The sequence below is a fragment of the Fusarium flagelliforme genome (assembly GCF_020744385.1).
Source record: "Fusarium flagelliforme strain FIESC 12 MPI-CAGE-AA-0113 chromosome Unknown B0J16scaffold_1, whole genome shotgun sequence".
Classification (NCBI taxonomy): Eukaryota; Fungi; Ascomycota; class Sordariomycetes; order Hypocreales; family Nectriaceae; genus Fusarium; species Fusarium flagelliforme.
The window spans coordinates 6,222,722-6,241,197 of NW_025763503.1; the positions used below are offsets into that span (position 1 = coordinate 6,222,722).

At 47.9% G+C, this 18,476-nt stretch overlaps 7 protein-coding genes across 7 annotated transcripts; 3 read left to right on the top strand and 4 right to left on the bottom strand.

The window, feature by feature from the left end:
- Nucleotides 1-264: 264 nt before the first annotated feature.
- B0J16DRAFT_360239 (uncharacterized protein) lies at nt 265-1,900 on the bottom strand. The gene is made up of 2 exons (XM_046129681.1): nt 1,570-1,900; nt 265-1,518 (listed from the first exon to the last, which is right to left on the bottom strand). Exons 1-2 carry the CDS (start codon nt 1,740-1,742, stop codon nt 303-305), a joined length of 1,389 nt encoding a protein of 462 aa, XP_045989948.1. The 5' UTR covers nt 1,743-1,900; the 3' UTR covers nt 265-302.
- A 1,426-nt stretch (nt 1,901-3,326) lies between these two features.
- On the bottom strand, nt 3,327-4,501 carry B0J16DRAFT_330219 (uncharacterized protein). The gene has a single exon (XM_046126425.1). The coding sequence runs from the start codon at nt 4,361-4,363 to the stop codon at nt 3,389-3,391; it is 975 nt and encodes a 324-aa protein (XP_045989949.1). The 5' UTR covers nt 4,364-4,501; the 3' UTR covers nt 3,327-3,388.
- Nucleotides 4,502-6,104: 1,603 nt separating this feature from the next.
- On the top strand, nt 6,105-7,238 carry B0J16DRAFT_314620 (uncharacterized protein; the record flags this gene model as incomplete). Its single annotated transcript, XM_046125199.1, has 3 exons — nt 6,105-6,612; nt 6,656-6,666; nt 6,702-7,238. The coding sequence occupies 3 exons, from the start codon at nt 6,105-6,107 to the stop codon at nt 7,236-7,238; spliced, it is 1,056 nt and encodes a 351-aa protein (XP_045989950.1).
- Nucleotides 7,239-8,774: 1,536 nt separating this feature from the next.
- Nucleotides 8,775-9,812, bottom strand: B0J16DRAFT_314621 (NADP-dependent oxidoreductase domain-containing protein; the record flags this gene model as incomplete). The annotated part of the gene is made up of 2 exons (XM_046125200.1): nt 8,775-9,347; nt 9,396-9,812. 2 exons carry the CDS (start codon nt 9,810-9,812, stop codon nt 8,775-8,777), a joined length of 990 nt encoding a protein of 329 aa, XP_045989951.1.
- Nucleotides 9,813-10,371: 559 nt separating this feature from the next.
- Nucleotides 10,372-12,365, top strand: B0J16DRAFT_314622 (uncharacterized protein; the record flags this gene model as incomplete). Its single annotated transcript, XM_046125201.1, has 4 exons — nt 10,372-10,536; nt 10,588-11,067; nt 11,118-11,373; nt 11,428-12,365. The coding sequence occupies 4 exons, from the start codon at nt 10,372-10,374 to the stop codon at nt 12,363-12,365; spliced, it is 1,839 nt and encodes a 612-aa protein (XP_045989952.1).
- Nucleotides 12,366-13,677: 1,312 nt separating this feature from the next.
- Nucleotides 13,678-15,315, top strand: B0J16DRAFT_261095 (cytochrome P450; the record flags this gene model as incomplete). Its single annotated transcript, XM_046123264.1, has 3 exons — nt 13,678-13,752; nt 13,802-14,914; nt 14,965-15,315. 3 exons carry the CDS (start codon nt 13,678-13,680, stop codon nt 15,313-15,315), a joined length of 1,539 nt encoding a protein of 512 aa, XP_045989953.1.
- A 528-nt stretch (nt 15,316-15,843) lies between these two features.
- Nucleotides 15,844-17,961, bottom strand: B0J16DRAFT_392013 (putative cytochrome P450 monooxygenase; the record flags this gene model as incomplete). The annotated part of the gene is made up of 9 exons (XM_046131966.1): nt 15,844-16,107; nt 16,160-16,320; nt 16,409-16,493; nt 16,553-16,917; nt 16,965-17,040; nt 17,087-17,152; nt 17,201-17,471; nt 17,518-17,652; nt 17,697-17,961. The coding sequence occupies 9 exons, from the start codon at nt 17,959-17,961 to the stop codon at nt 15,942-15,944; spliced, it is 1,590 nt and encodes a 529-aa protein (XP_045989954.1). The 3' UTR covers nt 15,844-15,941.
- Nucleotides 17,962-18,476: the final 515 nt, after the last annotated feature.

Sequence of the window (18,476 nt, forward strand, 5' to 3'; positions counted from 1 at the left end):
GGGTTGAACAGCCTCTCGCATTGTTCGGCGAATAACAATGAAAGTCCAAGTCGTGACGTGCTCTTCAAAACAAAGCGACATTAAATTTGGGACCAGAGAACACAACCAGCGTTCGGGGGCCTCATGTCTGAACAAACCCGGGATGGATCACGAACATCACAAATTTCACCTCGGGGCTTCCGAAGCCAGATACCCTTTGTAAGTGGTTTCCAAAATTAGAGTGATCGCAATTTGATCAAATGATTTAACAGATTTATGAAATTATGGCGTTTTGCCTCTATAACTTTCTATACAATAATTCATCATCGTCCTCCCCACCCAGATAGCTCTTTGTGACACGCCTCCCATCCATCGAAATACGGCGCCCTCGCATCTCCTCCAACCTTGGCCCCGGCAGATCTCGCAAGAGACTCTAGCATCATATTACCCCAAAGCCAACTCGCCGGGCCCTTACCAGGATGTAAACCATCCTGATACAGATCTCCGAGGAGGTGGATCAGCTTGGACCACTCAAACATCTCATGGCCCGCTTGCTCGGCGACCGCTCTTCCTAGACGGTCCATCTCCATCATTACGGCATCTTGCATTCCACTCTCCTTATGCACTGTCAAAGCTCGGAACATGATTGGTATGTCTTTTCCGAACTCGTTGTTTAGGCGTTGCGCAATCATCTTGATACGTGCAGCGACGAAACGGACTTCTTCCCATGCCATCTTTCTATGGCTCTTAGTCATGTGCTGCCCAGCCTCCTTCTCCATTGCTTTACCGCTCAGCCACAATGCCTTTTGGTCCCAGAGTCCATTCTGCCAGAGAATCAGATCGGGGTGACCTCTAGGGCCATTAAGGGGTGTCTCGTGGGGTTTCCAGAACTTATCCCAGCGTTCTTCCCAGGCGACGTCTTTCATCTTCTCGATCCACCACCAGTCAGGTCGATATGTGAAGGAGCCGGCAGAGTGGTAGTAGATGAGGGTGAAGTTGAAGGCAGGAACCTCGCAGAGTCCCTTAGCTTGACGAGCTGTTTCATCTTGGATAGGAAGATTGATCTTGCCACCGAACTCTTCGCAGAAGAATTGTGTGTTGTAACGATCCACTGAGTCACCGAACATGACTACGCGACGACCCCAGAGCCAGCCGAGACCGTTGTCCTCCTTCATGTCGACAAACTGATCCACTGTGGCGTTAAGCGGTGGGACGTTGGCTTCTTTGTATCGACGACGACTTTCGACGACGGCCATGCGCATCCACTGCTGGGGGTTGCTATCGGCATTGAGGAATTCGGGTTCGACGGCGGTGTCATTGAAGACAAGCTCGTGCTTGGGTGGGTAAGCGGCATACTCTGGCGGCTCAGAGTTGAGGAGGTCTTCAGTGAACGGAATCCATTGTGTATCTCTATAAGCCTTCTTATCGGTAGGAATGTAGAGGTATCCCGGTCGTCGGTAGGGATCTTGGCAGTTGCCAGTAGACTCCGGTGTAGGAGCAGGAGTAGGAGTAGTAGGTGATGATACAAAAGAAGTAACGCTATAAAGTCTATCAGTAAAGATCTACACAGTCAAGAGGAGGGATCCTTACGTTACTTGCGACGAGCCACAGTACTGTTGAGCCTTGTCGTGCGCAAATTGAACAGGTGATCTCGCAGAGTCAAAAAAGAAGGTAGAAAGAACGACAACGAAGAAAAGACCAACGGCAATAACAGTTCCTATCCTCAGCGCAGGACGTGACGATAGAGTGGCCGCGACAGCCATAGCGAAACAGAAACAAAAAAAGAACGACGAGAATTACAGTCACAAGAAAAGGGTCCCTTGATGTGCGGGATCATCAGTTTTATGGTTCCATCCCCTGAAATAAGCAGGAACAGGGTCCCTTTGTTCTCGAGTCCACAACAGCGGTTGAAGGATCTCTGAACTGGTATTCTAGTGGGCAATGCTTCTGATGGATGGATGTTGGTCACGGCGCTGTTACGCGGCTTATGGGACTTGGCAGGGTAGATGATCCTTGTAACCGGTACTCTACATGCCGGCGTTACAGAACCGATGGCCCGAACTAGCCAGCCCTACGATTGATGATCAGAACTAAACTTTGAGTTTAATAGATTATTGAAGTCTAATTCTTTTGTTGTTTGCTCGCAGTTAAAAGACATCTGGTGGTTCGTCGATAGTGAGAAGTTAGCGGCCGTTGAGACTCGATGTGAATAAAGCCACTCACTTGTGGAGACAAAGAATGATGACGACGCGACCAACAATGGAGATGCAGATCATCAGGAGACACAAATATGATCCATAATAAAAATTCAAGCTTTTGCCAACAATTCGCTTGTGCTCCAGGGGACGAAACATGGGGACAGAAACTCGGCCTTTCGTCAAACAGAAAGAAGCTTCAGATAAAACACGAGAACAGATCATGGCAACGTTGCAACGAATTGTCAAAATTCAAAAGTTCTGGTTACCAGTTTAGTAAATGATCGTATGACAGGTAAGCAGCTGCACCGAATTGGTAACCTGTCATCCCAAATGGGGAATATCCGAAGTCTGACAGGATCCTTCGTCGTTGTAATCTCGCGTGCGACAACGACACATCACCAACACCATTTCGTTCCATTCCATTTTGTTTCTCTTTGCCTCTGTTCAGAAACGAGGCTGATCATTACGTATATATCAACAGAAAATCTCAAAGCGTTCGAGCTTGCCAAGTTTCACCTCTCGTTTCAGTTAGGGAGATAGACCCGGAAATATAATCTGCCTGTCAGGGAAAAGGTGGGTTGTAATCATTTAGCTTACCTTAATCTTAAAATATTGGGCCTTTTTTCGTGACTGACCCACCATTCAGCAAGGAAATCCTGACTTTTTGCAAAGAGACTTGCGCTGATGGCGAAGTGATAAAATGTGATGTCGTTTGGAGTGAGAGATTGGGGTCCTGCAGCTTTCATGCTGCGCCACAGATCTGAGGTCCCAGCCACATCGCAGTGAGACGTTTTGTGGCGTCGAACTAAGGCTGCTTTAGGGTATCACGAAAATTGGTCGCCAGCCTTCAAAGCAAAAAGGAATAGGATCCTAGGGACTGTTGGGGCTTATGTTTCGACAGCCAGAGCATAACAGACGAAACAATGGTTACATTATCTCATATTGGACTAGAGTATTCTTTTTTAGTAGCAAAACTCAGAAGGACAATCCCTCTGTTACTCACCTGAGCTGCTAGCTGCAACGCACTCACTGGACTTCAATGATCCATGCCCTGAAAGTTGGTGAAAAGGGGAGACAAGACATCATCAATTGACAGTCAATAACAAAAGGTTCACGTGTGGGCAAGCTGAAAATGTCTGGGGAATGAATCTCGGATTGGTCCCATTAATATGTTTCTAGATGATCTTCAGCTCTCCCTCGATCCACACTCTTTAAGCAGAGCGGGCAAGGCGAGACTTGCTCTTCCATCCCCAAGCAGTAACATCTCGCTTGCTCATAGCAGCAACGCTCTCGTTGTAGTCGCTAGTACCGTTGGCAGGATCAGCATCCTTAGGCTGGCACTGAACACCGGCATCGGGGGCACCAAGAGCACCAGTCACAGCAGCAAAGTGCTGCTTCTCAGCAGTAGTAGCGATCATGTTCTGAGCAGACTCCTCAGTCCAGCCGTTGATGAAATCGCCGTGCGAACACCAAGCATCTCCGCAGGCAAGCTTGAAGGGAGCCTCGCCTTGCCAGCCGTTGGGGAGGACCTTGCGCAGGTCGTAGCGGATGCTGAATCGCAGCTGGGGCATGGACTTCATGCCCTCAGGACACCAGTTGGGAGTGCCGTGGTCGCGGGACTTGTAGCCGGTTTCGAGGGTTTGTTCGTTGACACACTGGGGGAAGTAGAGGAGCTGTTGGAGGTGGGTGTCGCAGGTACCGGTGGGGAAACCGTTGGCTCCGATAGGAACGGCCTGGCTCTCGCAAGTCCATTCAGCCTTGGCCTCAGGAGGCATATCAGCCTGGGTCTTGGCCATAGCGTCACCGGCCACCATCTTCAAATTTTGAGGGATAGCGACCTCAGCAGGTGTCTCGCCGAGGTTGTAGTAAGCGCTGAAGCGCATGACAGGAATAGGCTCGTAGTTGGTTCCATCGGCGGTGTACAGAGGAGTAGGAATCCAGTAGACGGACAAATCGTTAGGGTTTTCGGCGTTGGTGCAACCCTTTTGGAGCTCGGCGCTGGTCTTGGTGTCGACGGTGACGGCATCGGAGCCGAAGAACGAGTGCAAGTGAGACTTGCCGTGCTGGCCGGGGAACACGATAGGATCGATGTTCTTGAGCATGAAAGGAGAAGCAGCGTTGACTTGAGTGTAAGCTTGGGCGGCACCCACTAGGAGGCCAGCAGCGAAAAGAACGGAAGAAGACATCTTGATAGACAGACAAGTTGGTAAAAAGAGTAAAAGTGTAGTAAAAATGTAATGACAGTCAATGCCAACGAATGAAAAGAATAAAGAAACAAAGAAACGAATGTTGTTGTCTGAGGAGAGGACTGAAGAACAAATTGCAAAGATCACGAAGAAATCATGGTGTTTTAATATATTTCTCCCCCAAACGCCAAGTCTCGTATCGATCCAAAAGTAAAGATTGGTCCCTTTGCAATCTCCGTCATTGTTTCGAGCTGAATTGGCCAGCATACGAACAGCTGTCTTATCATTAGCGGAAGAATTAACCACAGGATGGATCTGTAACATGGAAAGGGGCGCTTATTGGGTGTTGGGCAAGTTTAGAAACACTAGACTCTGCGATTAAGTTTTGAAACAAGGAGAATTGCTGTATTTGGAGGTTTCCGTGTTTCAAACGCGGGCCATAATTGCTAAGCGAGGCTAGGCAAAAAATGCCTTTAAGCGCTGCGTTTCTAAGAATTCCTTGCTTATAGCATAGAGAATATTCAGAAATGTTATCTCAAATGATTCGATTAAATTTTGGTAACCAAGATAGAATCCCATGTTTTCAAGAACTTCTCGCGACTTCAAGGTCTGTTATCGTGATGTCGGTCCCCAGGATCCACCCGGACCATTCGGAGGTTAAGCTTGGCGAGAACAAAAACTCTCCTAAATTCCCCTGCACTATAATGATCAGTTTATAGGTCTCAAAATTCCTTTTTGGATCAGAACGGGGAAGGTTGACCCTTTTTCCTTTTGCTACGCGTATTTCGTCTTGAGGTTGAAAGTCTCCTCAATACGCGGCCGATACGCGTATATAATAAATGACATGTGGATTACGGCAGAACGATAGCAGACAGATGGCGCCATGACAAGACGGAGTAATTTATCTTGTTTTATAAAAAGCCGCTACATTGCTTGGATCATTATTGTTGATTTTGTGCATGCGTCTCTTGGTAGGCCGGAGTGGTTTGCGTGATAGATGTGGTTGGTATAAACTACACCATGGTTCGACAATGAATTTGTTATTCATAAACGGAAAGTCACATGCTTGCATGTTTCTCTAATTATGAGAACAATGTCCTATGTTCTGATGACTATATGCCTGAGTTCTTCGTTACATAAAACCGGAGGTGCCTTTGGGTGTATTCAGGCCTCAGGGTAGGGATTTTATGATGTGCAACCACGCGACAATCATGAGTTTCTCGTTTCATGCTCCCTTTGTTGGGCAGGGTAAAAAAGAACAAAGGTCTCGTGTAAGCATCGGGGCCATGATGCTTCGAAGAAAGTGTAAATCGTTGAAAAGGTTTATCTTGAATATACAATGGTACTCTGTGCCTGAAGCTTCCACTACTCAACCTTTCGCTGCCTGCTGCCCTCGACTAGTCTCACATTGCCACATCGCCAAACATTTGCCCAATAACGCTGCACATGGATCAGACTCTTTGACGTACACCAACGGGTTTCAATCTTTCGCGAGTCGATTAGTCTCGAAAGTGGCGATAAAACTTTCTTCAGTGATGAGTCAAGAAAGTCACTGTTGATGTCGAGGCTTGGTTGAAACCTTGTTTATCAAATTTTCAACCATAATGATATAAGAAGTTGATGACCACCCCTGTTTTGCTCATCAGCCTTTTCCTCTTCACAATCACATAAATACAATCAACCATCACAGCCATCACCCATTCACGAACCTTCAAGTAACCATCTACAAATACTCGCCTAAATGACTTCAAAGATGTTCGATCTCTTCCCACGGCTGCCTACCGAACTACGATTGAAAATTTGGAAAGAGGCATGTCGCACTATCAGCCCAAATGAGTATGGCATTCAATACATCGACTTCCGTCGTGATGGAGTCGCTCCACTGCCATGCAACTGGTCCCAAGCCTCTACCGAACAGTCCCCGCGCGGAACTAACAGTTCTGCGTACCTCATAGACGGAGGTCTTTGGACGGCCTGCAAGGAGTCCAGAGAGGTTATTGTCAAACATACCTATTACGACTTTTGGATGGAGGTGCAGCACGAAGCTATCAGTGAAAAAGAGCCTTTCCGCTGGTATTGCCACCAAGAGAACCTATCTCGCTGGGAAAAAGTCCCTATTCCTGCAACTATCGACCTTGAAACGGTCGGTCAACGGTGGCATATGCTTGCCTATCCCCAACAAGACATCTTTTGCATCAAAGCAAAAGATTGGAAGTCGACGCGCAAAGAATTACGCAAATATCAGTTGTGTATGTCCTTTACTCGGGGCAGGTCATTGAAATTTAGAAGCAGCCATAAACATCGTGAGTTCACATTTGAGTGGTTGAACGCTTTACAGATAGAGAAAGTCGCATTCGAGTTCGATCAGATGTGGATGCAGAATTTACCAAAAGAATTCAGCACCCTTACGAGAGAAAGAAAGTCTGCGCGAGGATGTTGGGCACGACGACTTTACGATGCTTTAGGGAATAATCAACCGGACCTCTGGATCATCGACAAAAGCGCCAAGTGGATTAGATGCTCTAATCAGAATTACGACACGATCTACCACGATTGCGAAGGCGAGTATGTCGAGGTCAAGTGGAAGGATGTTTTTGACCATATCGGCGACGGGACATCAGCAAGTGCATCTGCGTTTATCAAATCGCCCTGCCTTCACTGGGGACAAGTAGATGAGCATCTCCAATGGGAATTATGGAGATTGAGAAGCCTTGATTACCTGGTACGGAGGTTTCATATGCAAGATTTTGTTAAACTTCTTGTACGGCGAGACAATGAGGTGATGCCTCCTCAGAGACGTTGCAGGAAGGAATGCTATGATATTGGCTGGTGCGTTTGTCATGGTGGCGAGGGCAGTGGGAAAGGATTGTTCTGAGCACGATGAACAAACCGATTGCTCTAATGTTCGCCTCTGTTCCCTTACTATCAACTGTAGAATCGATGTCTCTTTTCGACCGTCGCTACAGCTGAGGTTAGATAATGCGAGAACCAAGTCACGTCGAGCGTTCATCTTATGTGGCCCTGTATCAGGTCCAATTGTCGTCCAATCTCAGAAATCCAACTTCGATTTTTCCTATAGCACTGTTGGAAGCCGTCTCAACCACGATCTCCCATTAGAGCCGCCTCAGGGTATCAGAAGAGCTAGCCCCAAAAAGCATAAGAGACGAAAAAGTTCAGTCACTTTATGCCGGCTTAGGCTAGCACTTAGGCTATTTTATTACAATGACCTAAGCCTTAGAGGGTAATTCTTCTATGAACACTGAGCCAGTAGGTAGGCCGCCCAAGATTCGCTAAAGCATCCATGATTAGTGTGAAATTAAGATTGTCCGGCGGGGAGTTTTGTTACAGTGATATAGCAATGTCAACGGCTCCATGCCTTAACTTGATTATTCATTAGCTTCAGACGCATGGAGTCATTTTTTCCCCGGACCAAGCGTTGTAAGTGGACACCTTAATGCTAGGAAAATGCGGATTCTCATGTTGACGGATTCAAGATACCCACGGTCCTATACTGGATACGAGAATGGTCGGTCATACCACTGTTGCAAGCACCTCAACGCAGTCCAAGAGACCCGGCCCTAGCTCCAGCCACCAACGTGTTCAAAAGAGACTGAGACATGCGTCTTCCAGGACGCACAAACAGAAGAAGACCAGACATGCTTCTACCAAGGACCGGTCGTCTCGTTCTGCAGACGATTCTTGGGAACCCCCTCGGGTCTCTTAGGCCGAAAAGTTGCTCTGTCAAATACGGGATCTTTGGCGATGTATCTATGCAAAAACTGCAGAAAAGATGTAGCGCACATAACCCTTAAACCCGGAACGACACGAAGGAGAATATTGAGCTCACGCTGTTTGCAATCGTCACTGCAGAAGCATTTTTCGATCCTGATGTGTGGGACGAGTTTCTTGCTCTATCTGCCGATGAGGGCAATCTCGGAAGCAGCGACAAGGCCTGGAACATGCTGTGCCTGAACAAGTCACGACACTGGTTCTAGACCATCGCTCTTTGGGTCTCAAATGCTTAGGTATCGAGCCGTGTCACGTCGACGATAGCTCAAAGAAGAATGAAAATGATGGGTGTAATGAGAGCACCAGTCTAGCAGCGAAGCTCCCTACTCAGTCATCATCCAATTCCACCGGCTGAAGCGCACCCAGAAGGATAAGAAGAGTAGGAAGGATGGGATACGCAAAGTCAACCTTCATAGATAGTTCCCCCGGATGTTAAGATATTTGCAGTGGTGTCTGTCATCCCTTGTGAAAGTTCATCCTCTAAGGCTTAGGTTACTAAAATAAAGTAGGCCAAATGTTAGACCAAGATTCCATAATGTCACACAATCTTTTTAACTCTTATGCTTTTAACAGCTAATAATTGTCATAATTTTACAATAGTCTAGAGAAACTAGGATCTTCTCTACTGTTCAAACACCGAGCCAAATACATTTCCATCACCCATACCAGCATCACTAACCCCCAGGCCCTCCAGAGCCTTCAACACGGCCTCAGGCAGAGGCCCTTTCTTAATAGCAGCAACATTCTTCTCAAAGTGCTCAGTCTTGGATCCACCCAGAATAATCGCATCCTGAGATTCAAGCTTAGAATGGTAGTACAACCATCGAATCGCAACATCAGAGGTGCTTTCAACCTCACCATTCTTGATCAGACTGTACAAATCCTTGACAGCCTGGTGGAAGGGCTCCTTGTCGTAGATGAACTTGTAGATGGTTAGGGGGTGAGTAGGCTCGCCGTAGCGTGTGCCCGCTGTGTCGCCGCTTGTGGGCTTTCCGGTCAAGAAACCACCGGCGAGAGGGCTGTAGGCGTGAAGGGCCATGTTGTGCTTGCGGAGGAATGGGAGGATGGTTGATTCTGTGCCGCGCCAGATATAGTTGTACATGTATTGGGCGACTGAGGGTTTGACGTAGCCTTTGGCATCGCAGATTTCAATGTACTTCTCAATCATGCTAAGAGGCCAGTTGCAAAGACCCAGCTGATGTCAAGTTAGTCAGAGGTAACAGTTATGTATGATATGTCTTACCTTCTTGAACTTTCCCTGACGAAACTGTTCATCGAAACCTCTCGCCTGATCTTCAAGAGAGGTAGCAGGATCAGGCATATGAGCCGAGAGAACATTCACAGAAGTCTGATGAAGCTTCTCCAAACTGGTGCTCAAGCTCTTCTCAATAGCCTCAGGTGCCAAAGCGCCTTGGAGGTTACGGCTGATGGCAACTCGAGTGTCAATCACCCAGTCTTCATCGCTGAACTTGGCCTTTCCGAGGAGAACCTCAGTCAGGCCAGTAGCTTCCTCGGTAGGATAGCTTGCAGCAGTGTCAAGTTGCTTAACACCATTTTCAGAAGCTACCTTGAGGAATTGCTTCACAGCATCCTCCTCGACAAGAGAGCCGTAACCAATGGATGCGGTGCCAAAGATGATCTGAGGGCCTGTTTGAGACATGATGAGGAAATCAAGATGAGTTGATAGAGTGGGAGATGGGTTCAAGCGTGTTACGAAGAGCTGCACCTAGGTATGTGGTACTTTGCCATCCCATCATTTATACCAGGTACTGTCAAGAATCTTAACTCGAATTGTCCAAATAGGCGCTCTCACAATCACGAAGACCGGAGGTGGATCCCGCTTACTACCTTCGTCATCAATATCCCCGAAGGATTACGAAAATTGTCTCATTCTTGTTCTGCCGTTGTTTTCGAGGCGTGTGATATCCGTGAGGCAACTGACAAGGGTATCGTGGGGAGTCTTACGTACCCACCCCCGAGGGGAGTTTCTCTAGTAAACAGGTCCGGTGAACTGAAGGATCCGAGAACGCCTTCGACTTGCATGGATTTTGTGATTTTCCTTGCCACAGTAAAGCTTGGTATTACTCAGTAGGTTATCGATGCCGCGTGCGTATATGTTGCGATATGTAGCTATAATCGGTCAAATCTCTTCCCTTTGATTCATCACCGCCCAACCTCATCCCCAATCATTCTCTGATCTCTTGTTTATCTTTTCCAAAATGCGTGTCGCTGTTGTTGGTGCTGGCCCTGGTGGTCTTACTACGCTAAAGTACCTCAAAGAAGCTACCAAGTTCTTCGACATTGACCCCATCGAAGCTCGACTCTTTGAGCGTGAAGATGCAGTCGGTGGTACTTTTACGAAGCGTACTTACGAGGATGCAGAGGTAAGCCTCCCAACAGATATTCAGAAGATACTTGTACTAATTCTATGGTAGCTCGTGTCTTCCAAGTATTTGACTTGCTTCTCCGACTGGCGCGCAGATCTTGAAGACCCAGACTTTCTCAGCGCTGAAAGGTTCATCCGGTACTTGAAAGAGTACGCAGACCACTTCAACCTTTGGCCTGAGATTTCTCTTTCAACTTCTGTGACTTCAATCAGAAGAGGTCAAGCTGGTGGTCATGTCATTCACTACCGTGGCCCTGATGGCGTTGATATGACCTGGGAATGCGATGCTGTCGCTGTCTGCACTGGTCTTCACGTCACGCCCAATATTCCTGATGTTCCGGGTATTGACAAGGTCAAGATTGTCAAGCACTCTTCTCAGTTCAAGAAGAGAGAAGAGTTTCCTCATGGTAGTCAGGTTGTGGTTCTAGGTACTGGTGAGACGGGTATGGATATTGCTCATCTTGCTATTACTTCACCGACCAAGCGCGTCGTTCTCTGTCACAGACAAGGATTTCTCGGGGCTCCAAAAGTAAGGACATCTCAGACGATATTGAAAACTAAAGCTGACTGAATTTGTAGAAAATCCCTAACCCCGTTTTGTTCCCTTGTCTGGGAAACAAGCCTAACCCCAACGCTCAGGAACTGCCCATTGATGTCAGCTGGCAAGCTCCTCTGCTTGATTCTTATCTCCCTCCTTTCTTGAGAGATCGCCTCTTTACTTGGAGATTCCAAGACTTCAACATCAAGGTTGCCAACTGGCTTTGCTCTGGTACCACCGACGGTGTTGATCAGTGGGTTGGAGGTCTTGACAAAGAGCGTTTCCACACGTCTCAAAGTAAGTCACCCTGATATTTCCCGTATTGACGGTTAAGGTACTAACGGATGACAGGCTTCTTCAACAAGGCTGTCTGGAGGTGTCTTCACTACATCAGTGAGCCTTACCGCCCTACCAACCCGGGTATTGTTGAGCGTATCCGCCGCGCCCTCGTGACAGTCCCAGTCAAGGAGGTTCCAGGTGGTAAATACATCGACCTAGCCCCTTGGCCTAGCCACATTGATGACAAGGGCATCATGCACTTCAAGGAGAATGGCCGTCCTGAGGCAGAACGTATGAAGACGCTGGGCCCCGTGAAGCCAGACATGGTAGTCTATGCCACTGGCTACCGTCAAGAATTTGCCTTCTTTGAAGAAGCCAACAAGAACGGTGAAAACTATCCAACTTGTGCAGATGCGGATGTTCGCTGCATCTGGCGTCGCAACGATCCCACCGTTGGCTTCATCGGCTTCGTCCGTCCTGGCTACGGCGCTATTCCTCCCCTTGCTGAGCTTCAAGCCCAGCTTTGGCTTATGACTTTGATCAATCCTGAGATGGCCAAGTCACTTAGTTCGAGGGAAGACTATCATTTCAAGCTTCGCGGCCACAAGCGTATTGACTACGGTGTTCACCACGAATCTTACGCTTACCAGCTTGCTCTTGACATGGATGCTGTTCCCAGCTTCTGGGACGGCGTTCGCGCTGGGTGGAATGCTGGTGCTAAGCATCCTGGCCTCTGGTGGCGTTTACCCGTTTTGTGGTTAACCGGAGCTCAGTTCAACACCAAGTTTCGCGTTGTTGGACCGTACCGGTGGGATGGTGCTGTGGATGTTCTTGGTGGTGAGCTTTGGGAGACTATCACCCGCCGCGAGGGTGCTTTCGGTGCATTCTTCATGACGGTTGTCCCGATGACCATGGTTGGAACAAGCAGTATTATCATGTGGTTCGTCGAACTCTTTGCATCTTTGATCAACGCTATTGGAAGGTTCTTGAAGGTCAACCGGGTTGTCTAGTTTTGTCTGTAGAATAGCTTTGGCAGATTTGTTCAATGATATTTGTGTTTGATTTACTATGACTCCCACATGATTCTGTACACATATGTTTCAATCTATTATTATGACTTATAGCTATCCATGAGAACAAATGCCTTAGACTGTACATTTTAATAATATGAAGTTACATGCCAACTTTGGCTGATTCGTAGCCCTGACGTTATGAGGTCTTGAGTTTATCACTAGCTTTCACAAACATCGGCGGCCTTTAAGACTGTGGCAAGATAAAACCCCTTTAACAAACCATCATCGTCACTCTAACATCCGGAAATGCAAACCGACAGTGACAGAGTATCGCACCGAATATGACCAATCTGACGATGTCCCAAGTACTTGATTCAAAACAAGATGATACATATCCCAGTCCTATCTTAGCCAATTACATTGCTCGGGTTCCGAGCTTGTGGCGGAACATACAGCATCTATCCGCCTGGTCAAGATGGAGCTGATTCTTACTGTCATATCCTGCTTTTACTGCTTACCCCGGAACTGCATCACAGTCACCCCACGACAGGACCAAGAGATAGATAGGAAGTTACACACTAGTAGCGGCCCATGTCGCCATAACGACAATTAAGCCTCACTTACAGGATCATCAATCAGCAGGCTTCGTTATCTAATCGCCGTATTTCTCCGCTGATGACGTACCTTCGGAAGATTTCTGGGAGGATTCGCGCTATAATTTTGATGTCGGGCTGGAAGTACATGGGACCCGGCGTAAGCAAACCTACGATATTCCTCTTCCATCCAGCCTAGAAAAAAACTTGGAGAAATAACGCGAATATCGAACCACGGATTCCTGTGTAGGATCTAACAGCCCCTCTTCCCCGCTTCCTTTCAACCCACGTTCTCCTGAGATCAGATCGTCAACTCTCGGAGGGTTAAGATATTTGTGGCAGACTGATTCATACACCCTACCCTTCCAATTTGCCAGGCGGATGTTTTCTCCGCCCTGGTTCAATCCCTGTCTAGATACTGCGGCCCGAATACCAGGGCTCGGATCCTGCTGCAGGGGGTGTATCTAAGCTGCACAACCACCCTGTCAGATTTACAAAGGATTTGGCCCTTGCGTAAGAAGAGAATAAGCACCAAAAGTTGACATCAAGGAAGACAAGACAATGAGCATGTCGGATTACGAAAATCTCTGCGGGCGAGATGATGTTTTCTCTTTTGCTCGGGATCAGAGGGACATAAATACAGACGAAACGAGAGGGAAGAGTGGCACTTGCTCAGAACATCACAGTCGGCAGCAATGACACTCTCCTACCGCAACATGGAACTTCCGAGTTTCGCTCTGAAGCTCGACCATGATAAGCTCGTGGCCCTTGCCATTATCAGCTTGGCCACTGTAAGTTCGATCTCCGATACCAAGTTGAGAGTTACTGACAGCACCAAAGCTGGTCACCTCTTTGGCAGCAATCGCTATCTACCGCGTCTGGTTCCATCCTCTCTCCATCTTCCCTGGTCCAAGATGGCTTGCAGTCAGCAATGTACCCGAACGCTGGATGAGCAACATCTCAGGAACCTGGATCTGGAGAGTCTCACCCTTGCATCGCAAGTACGGTCCCATCGTGCGCATTGGTCCTAACCGCCTTGCCGTGGATGGCAGTATTGGCTGGTTCCAAGTCTACGCCATGAGAGGCAAAGATGACGAGTTCCCCAAGTATCCAGAGTACATCTTCCCTGGGGATGGGCTCAGTATCCTTGGCGCCAATCAAACAAATCATCGTCGTCATCGTCGACAGTTTTGGTCTGCCTTCAACGATCAAGCCCTTGTTGAGCAGGAAATCGTTATCCAGCCTTACACGGACATGCTTCTCCAGCGTCTGAGTGAGCGAGCTAAGGTCGGTGACCCTATCAATATCGTTGATTGGATCAACTTCCTTCTCTTCGACATTGCAGGTGAGCTGGTTTTCTCTCAGCCGTTTGATTGTCTGGATAAGCAGGAGTACCACCCTTGGGTGTCCAACTTCTTCTGGGCTGTCAAGGGCAACGCCATGAACCGCTTTGTCAAGCACTACCCCGTCATTGAGCCTTTCATGAACTTCTTCTTCACCGGAAAGGAGCAGATCAAGCGAGAGACGGACCAGCGGAACATGACGTTCCATCACGCCATGCAGCGTATGAAGCTTGGAGAACAACCCACCCCTGGTCGTCGAGACTTTATGAGCTTCTTGATGCGGCGTAACCGTGATGGTGGCGGTCTCACAGACCCTGAAATCCTCGTCGATTGCCCCGTCTTGATTGGTGCCTCTAGTGAGACCACCACTACTGCACTGTCTGGGTTCTTTTTCTACCTTGGTACTTCCCCTCAAGCCTATCAACGATTGGTGGAGGAGGTCCGGTCCTCTTTCAAGAGTGAGAGCGAGATCAACATGAAGACTACCAAGCAACTCGAGTACCTCAACGCCACCGTCGACGAGGCTTTGAGAGTTTATCCCCCTGCTGCCGAGTCGCCACCAAGAATCAGCCCTGGCGCCGAGATCGACGGCAAATACCTTCCAAAAGGAGTGAGGCCTTCCATCTACCCAAACCTCAACATTCTTACTGACAATCGCAGGTCATCGTGTCCATCTACCAGTGGGGTACATTCCACAACCCTGAGAACTTCGCTGACCCAGATGATTACATCCCCGAGCGATGGCTCCAACCATCTCACCCGCTGCACAACCCCAAATATGCCAATGACAACCACTCAGTGTTCCGACCTTTTGGGTTCGGCATGAGAGATTGTCTTGGTAAGAATCTTGCTCATGCCGAGATTCGTGTTGTCGTCAGTCGAATCTTGTACCGGTTTGACTATGAGTTGGGTCCCAACCAGGAGGATTGGCATTCTTCTCAGAAGTGCTTCCTTGCTTGGGATAAGAAGCCGCTTATCTTGACCTTGAAGCCGAGAGACTTTGCACCTTGAGGAGAGGAAAGTCATTGGATTTAGTCATTCTTTTAGAGCAGATATTCAATTCAAATGGCTCTCGAGAAGGAATAACCCCTACTGTGAACATGACATTATGACCAGTACTATTCGTAGAGGTCAGGCTGAAGACTTAAACATTCTTTTTGTAAATATTGAGAAATTTGAATCCTGCAGTGCATTCTTCTGAGGAATTAAAACGATGTGGTTGAGGGATTTCAAGATGTTTGCAGCGACAACACTATCCATAGCAATGCACTTCTAATGCATAACAAAATCACTATCAATAGTGTAGTCCATCATTAGGCAAATCAACATTGCAAGCATCATCCACTGGTTTCTCTAGATCAAATCTTCAAAATTGAAATTTTACCCATTTCTGGCGATAGAATCAGAGGTACCGGACATCATTTTCCACTTGATCCCTCGACCTGTCGTCTACAATCTTATGGAGGACTTTGGGACGAATAGGTTGTTTTAAAGAACGTACTGTTTCTTCTCAAATGAGAGACTATAGAAAATATCTAACCCCGAAGTTCTCATTGCCCAACCACTACCTTGGGAGCATCATTTCTCTGTTGAATCTCAATCTTCTTCCACGAAATGTAAATTCAGTCATTTCCTATCTATCGGACGGTGACCCGGACACCCTTGGAGTCCAGCCGAGGAAGCGGCATCAGATAGTCGTGAATGGCATCCACGTCAGACCTGTCCGACTCAAAAAGCTCAAACTTGGGACCGGTTGGCCCGAACAATGCCGCAAGGACAAAGTGAAGATCGGCAAGAGCCAAACTGTGCACGAATTAACATTCATTTGCATACATGAGATGGTGGTGAGGCATACCTGGAGCCGGGGCAACGTCGCGAACCTCGAGAGAAAGGCACGAAACTGCGCTTCATGGCAGGCGTAACATCCCCAAGCCATCGCTCAGGCTTATACTCCATTGGTTCAGGGAAAGCGTTGGGATCAGTGTGCAGGTAATAGGCGTTCATACCAACAGGAGTCTGTAGTTGGAACAAGCATTAGCGCGTGAGCTTATCAATCGTGAGGCTGAACTTGTTGGTTCGGCCCCCATTTCAATCTGTCACTTACCCCAGGGGGGATCACCCATTCTTTGAACTGCAAAGCTTGATCGGGCGAGGTGCGAGGAAGACGTCGCATGGATCCATAAGCCATTCTAAAGAGGAAGTGTCATTACGCTAAGCAGGGGTACCCTGGCTGGGGGGGTGGACATACCTCAAGCTTTCCTGGATAACAGCTCCTAGATAAGGAAGTTTTTCAAGTTCAGTCAAAGAAGGTTTCTTCTTGGGATACTCAGCCATGATATCCTTAAGCTCATCACGAAGACGCTGACCCTTCTCAGGCATGCTGAGCATCCAGAAGCAAGTCATGGTAGCCGTGCGCGCAGTAGTGGTTGTACCACCGCCAAGAAGAACCATTGCTTCCTTCTGGAGTCTTTCAGTGCTGAGATCTTCAGGTGCAAGACCGCTCTCGTGAACGAGGAAGCGGAAGAGAGTGGGTTTGCCACCGACGGTAGCGACACCCTTGCGATCATTATCGAATTTCTCTTGCTTGGCTTGCTCAATTTGACGACCAGCTTGCTGTAGGTAGTTAGCGTCTGAGAGAATTGGTACGAAAGAGGACTCACAATTCGGAAATTTTGGAAGTGAGCGGCTTCTGGGGCTAGCCAGACGATGAGACGCTCGGGGATGAATTTGAGGATGCTGGGGGTGGTTAGTGACAGCATGAATTGAAGGCCATCAAACTCACTGAACAAGCCATGGGATCATACCCATAAGCGGCACCGACAAAGAAACATTTCGAAGCATCTCAAACCTGAAAATGAATCAGTATATCTCAGGAATATTTCCGGATGGCTCATACCACTCAGAAGAAAAGTCATCACTGTTGAGAAGCGACTCAGGCTTTTCAATACAGATGTGCTGCATGACATCGCCAGTGAAAGCCTCAAAGGCATAGTCAAGACGAGCGACGGCACCAGTACCGGAAAGCTCATGAAACTTATGGAACAGCTTCTCCACTCGCTCACTGATGAGCTGTTCAAGCTTCAGGACACCATTGCGAGAGAAGTAAGGCTCAATTGGCTTTCTTCTCTTACGGTGGAGGTCATGGTCTTGGGAGGCAAAGAAGGTATCTATCAAGTTAGAGGAGGCCTGAGGGTATTGGAACGAGTTGCTTACCTTCGATACCGAGTCCACCACCAAAGGAGTGGCCGAAAGACTCTGTACGGCGGACGTTGCCGTTGACATAGACGGTGTCGTAAAAGTCTGGGTCATTGATGGACAGTTCATCAGGAGTGACGCGAACAATTGGACCTGACACATTAGCTTGATCAAAGAAATGAGCAAGGTCAACATACCGTATACTTCATGCATGCGCTGAATCACCTTGTAGTACTGCCCCTTCTTCCAGAAGTCATAATAAGACTCGTAAAGATGGGTAGCAGCAGCAATCTTGGGTCCAGGAAATTTGGAAAGGGGAGAGATGTAAAGACGGTAGATAACAGTGCAGGTAAAGCGCAGAGCAACAAAGGCGAGACTGGCCAAAGCGAACAGCTTCCAGTCTGGAGTCTTCGGAAGATCTCGCTCGAACCAGTCATTGATGTTAATATTGAGGCTGTCCATCTTGAGCCTTTCCATTTTCTCTGCAAGGTAGAATAACGGTTGAGTGAGAGAAAGAAGGTAAGGTGAGTTTGTCTTGAGGAATCTCGGGGTATAGGAAGGACTCCTATGAAGCTTCTTGGTACGTCACCTTTGACTCTGGATGTTCATTACGAAGCCATGTCAGCGGGATTACAGATTATCTGCCTTCATGATGTGCCGAGAAGGAATACATCTAAAACGTCACCTCCTCTTTACCGAATCCTCATTTCGTCACTGTTCTTACGCGCCCGCTTATTGAAGTTCCTTGCCATGAATTTCACTCCTACTGACTGCATCGACCCTAGGACGGGGCAAATACAATCATCATGAGAAAAGGGTCAATGCCGGAGCGGAAGGTTTCTCTCACTTAGCGTCAAGTGTGGATAACTGCCGGAGGGTTCCTGGAAGGATTCTACCCCTGGTTCGTCAACAACCTTGGCAGCACACCCTTCTATCGGAAGGTTTCTCTGAAGGATCATGTCCAAGATGCATCTTAA

Bases quoted from the DNA above. Each gene is read 5' to 3' on its own strand.
- B0J16DRAFT_360239 (XM_046129681.1), bottom strand. From the start codon at position 1,742: ATGGCTGTCGCGGCCACTCTATCGTCACGTCCTGCGCTGAGGATAGGA. The intron at 1,519-1,569 runs GTAAGGATCCCT...TAGACTTTATAG, and splicing joins TGTGGCTCGTCGCAAGTAAC to CGTTACTTCTTTTGTATCAT.
- B0J16DRAFT_330219 (XM_046126425.1), bottom strand. From the start codon at position 4,363: ATGTCTTCTTCCGTTCTTTTCGCTGCTGGCCTCCTAGTGGGTGCCGCC.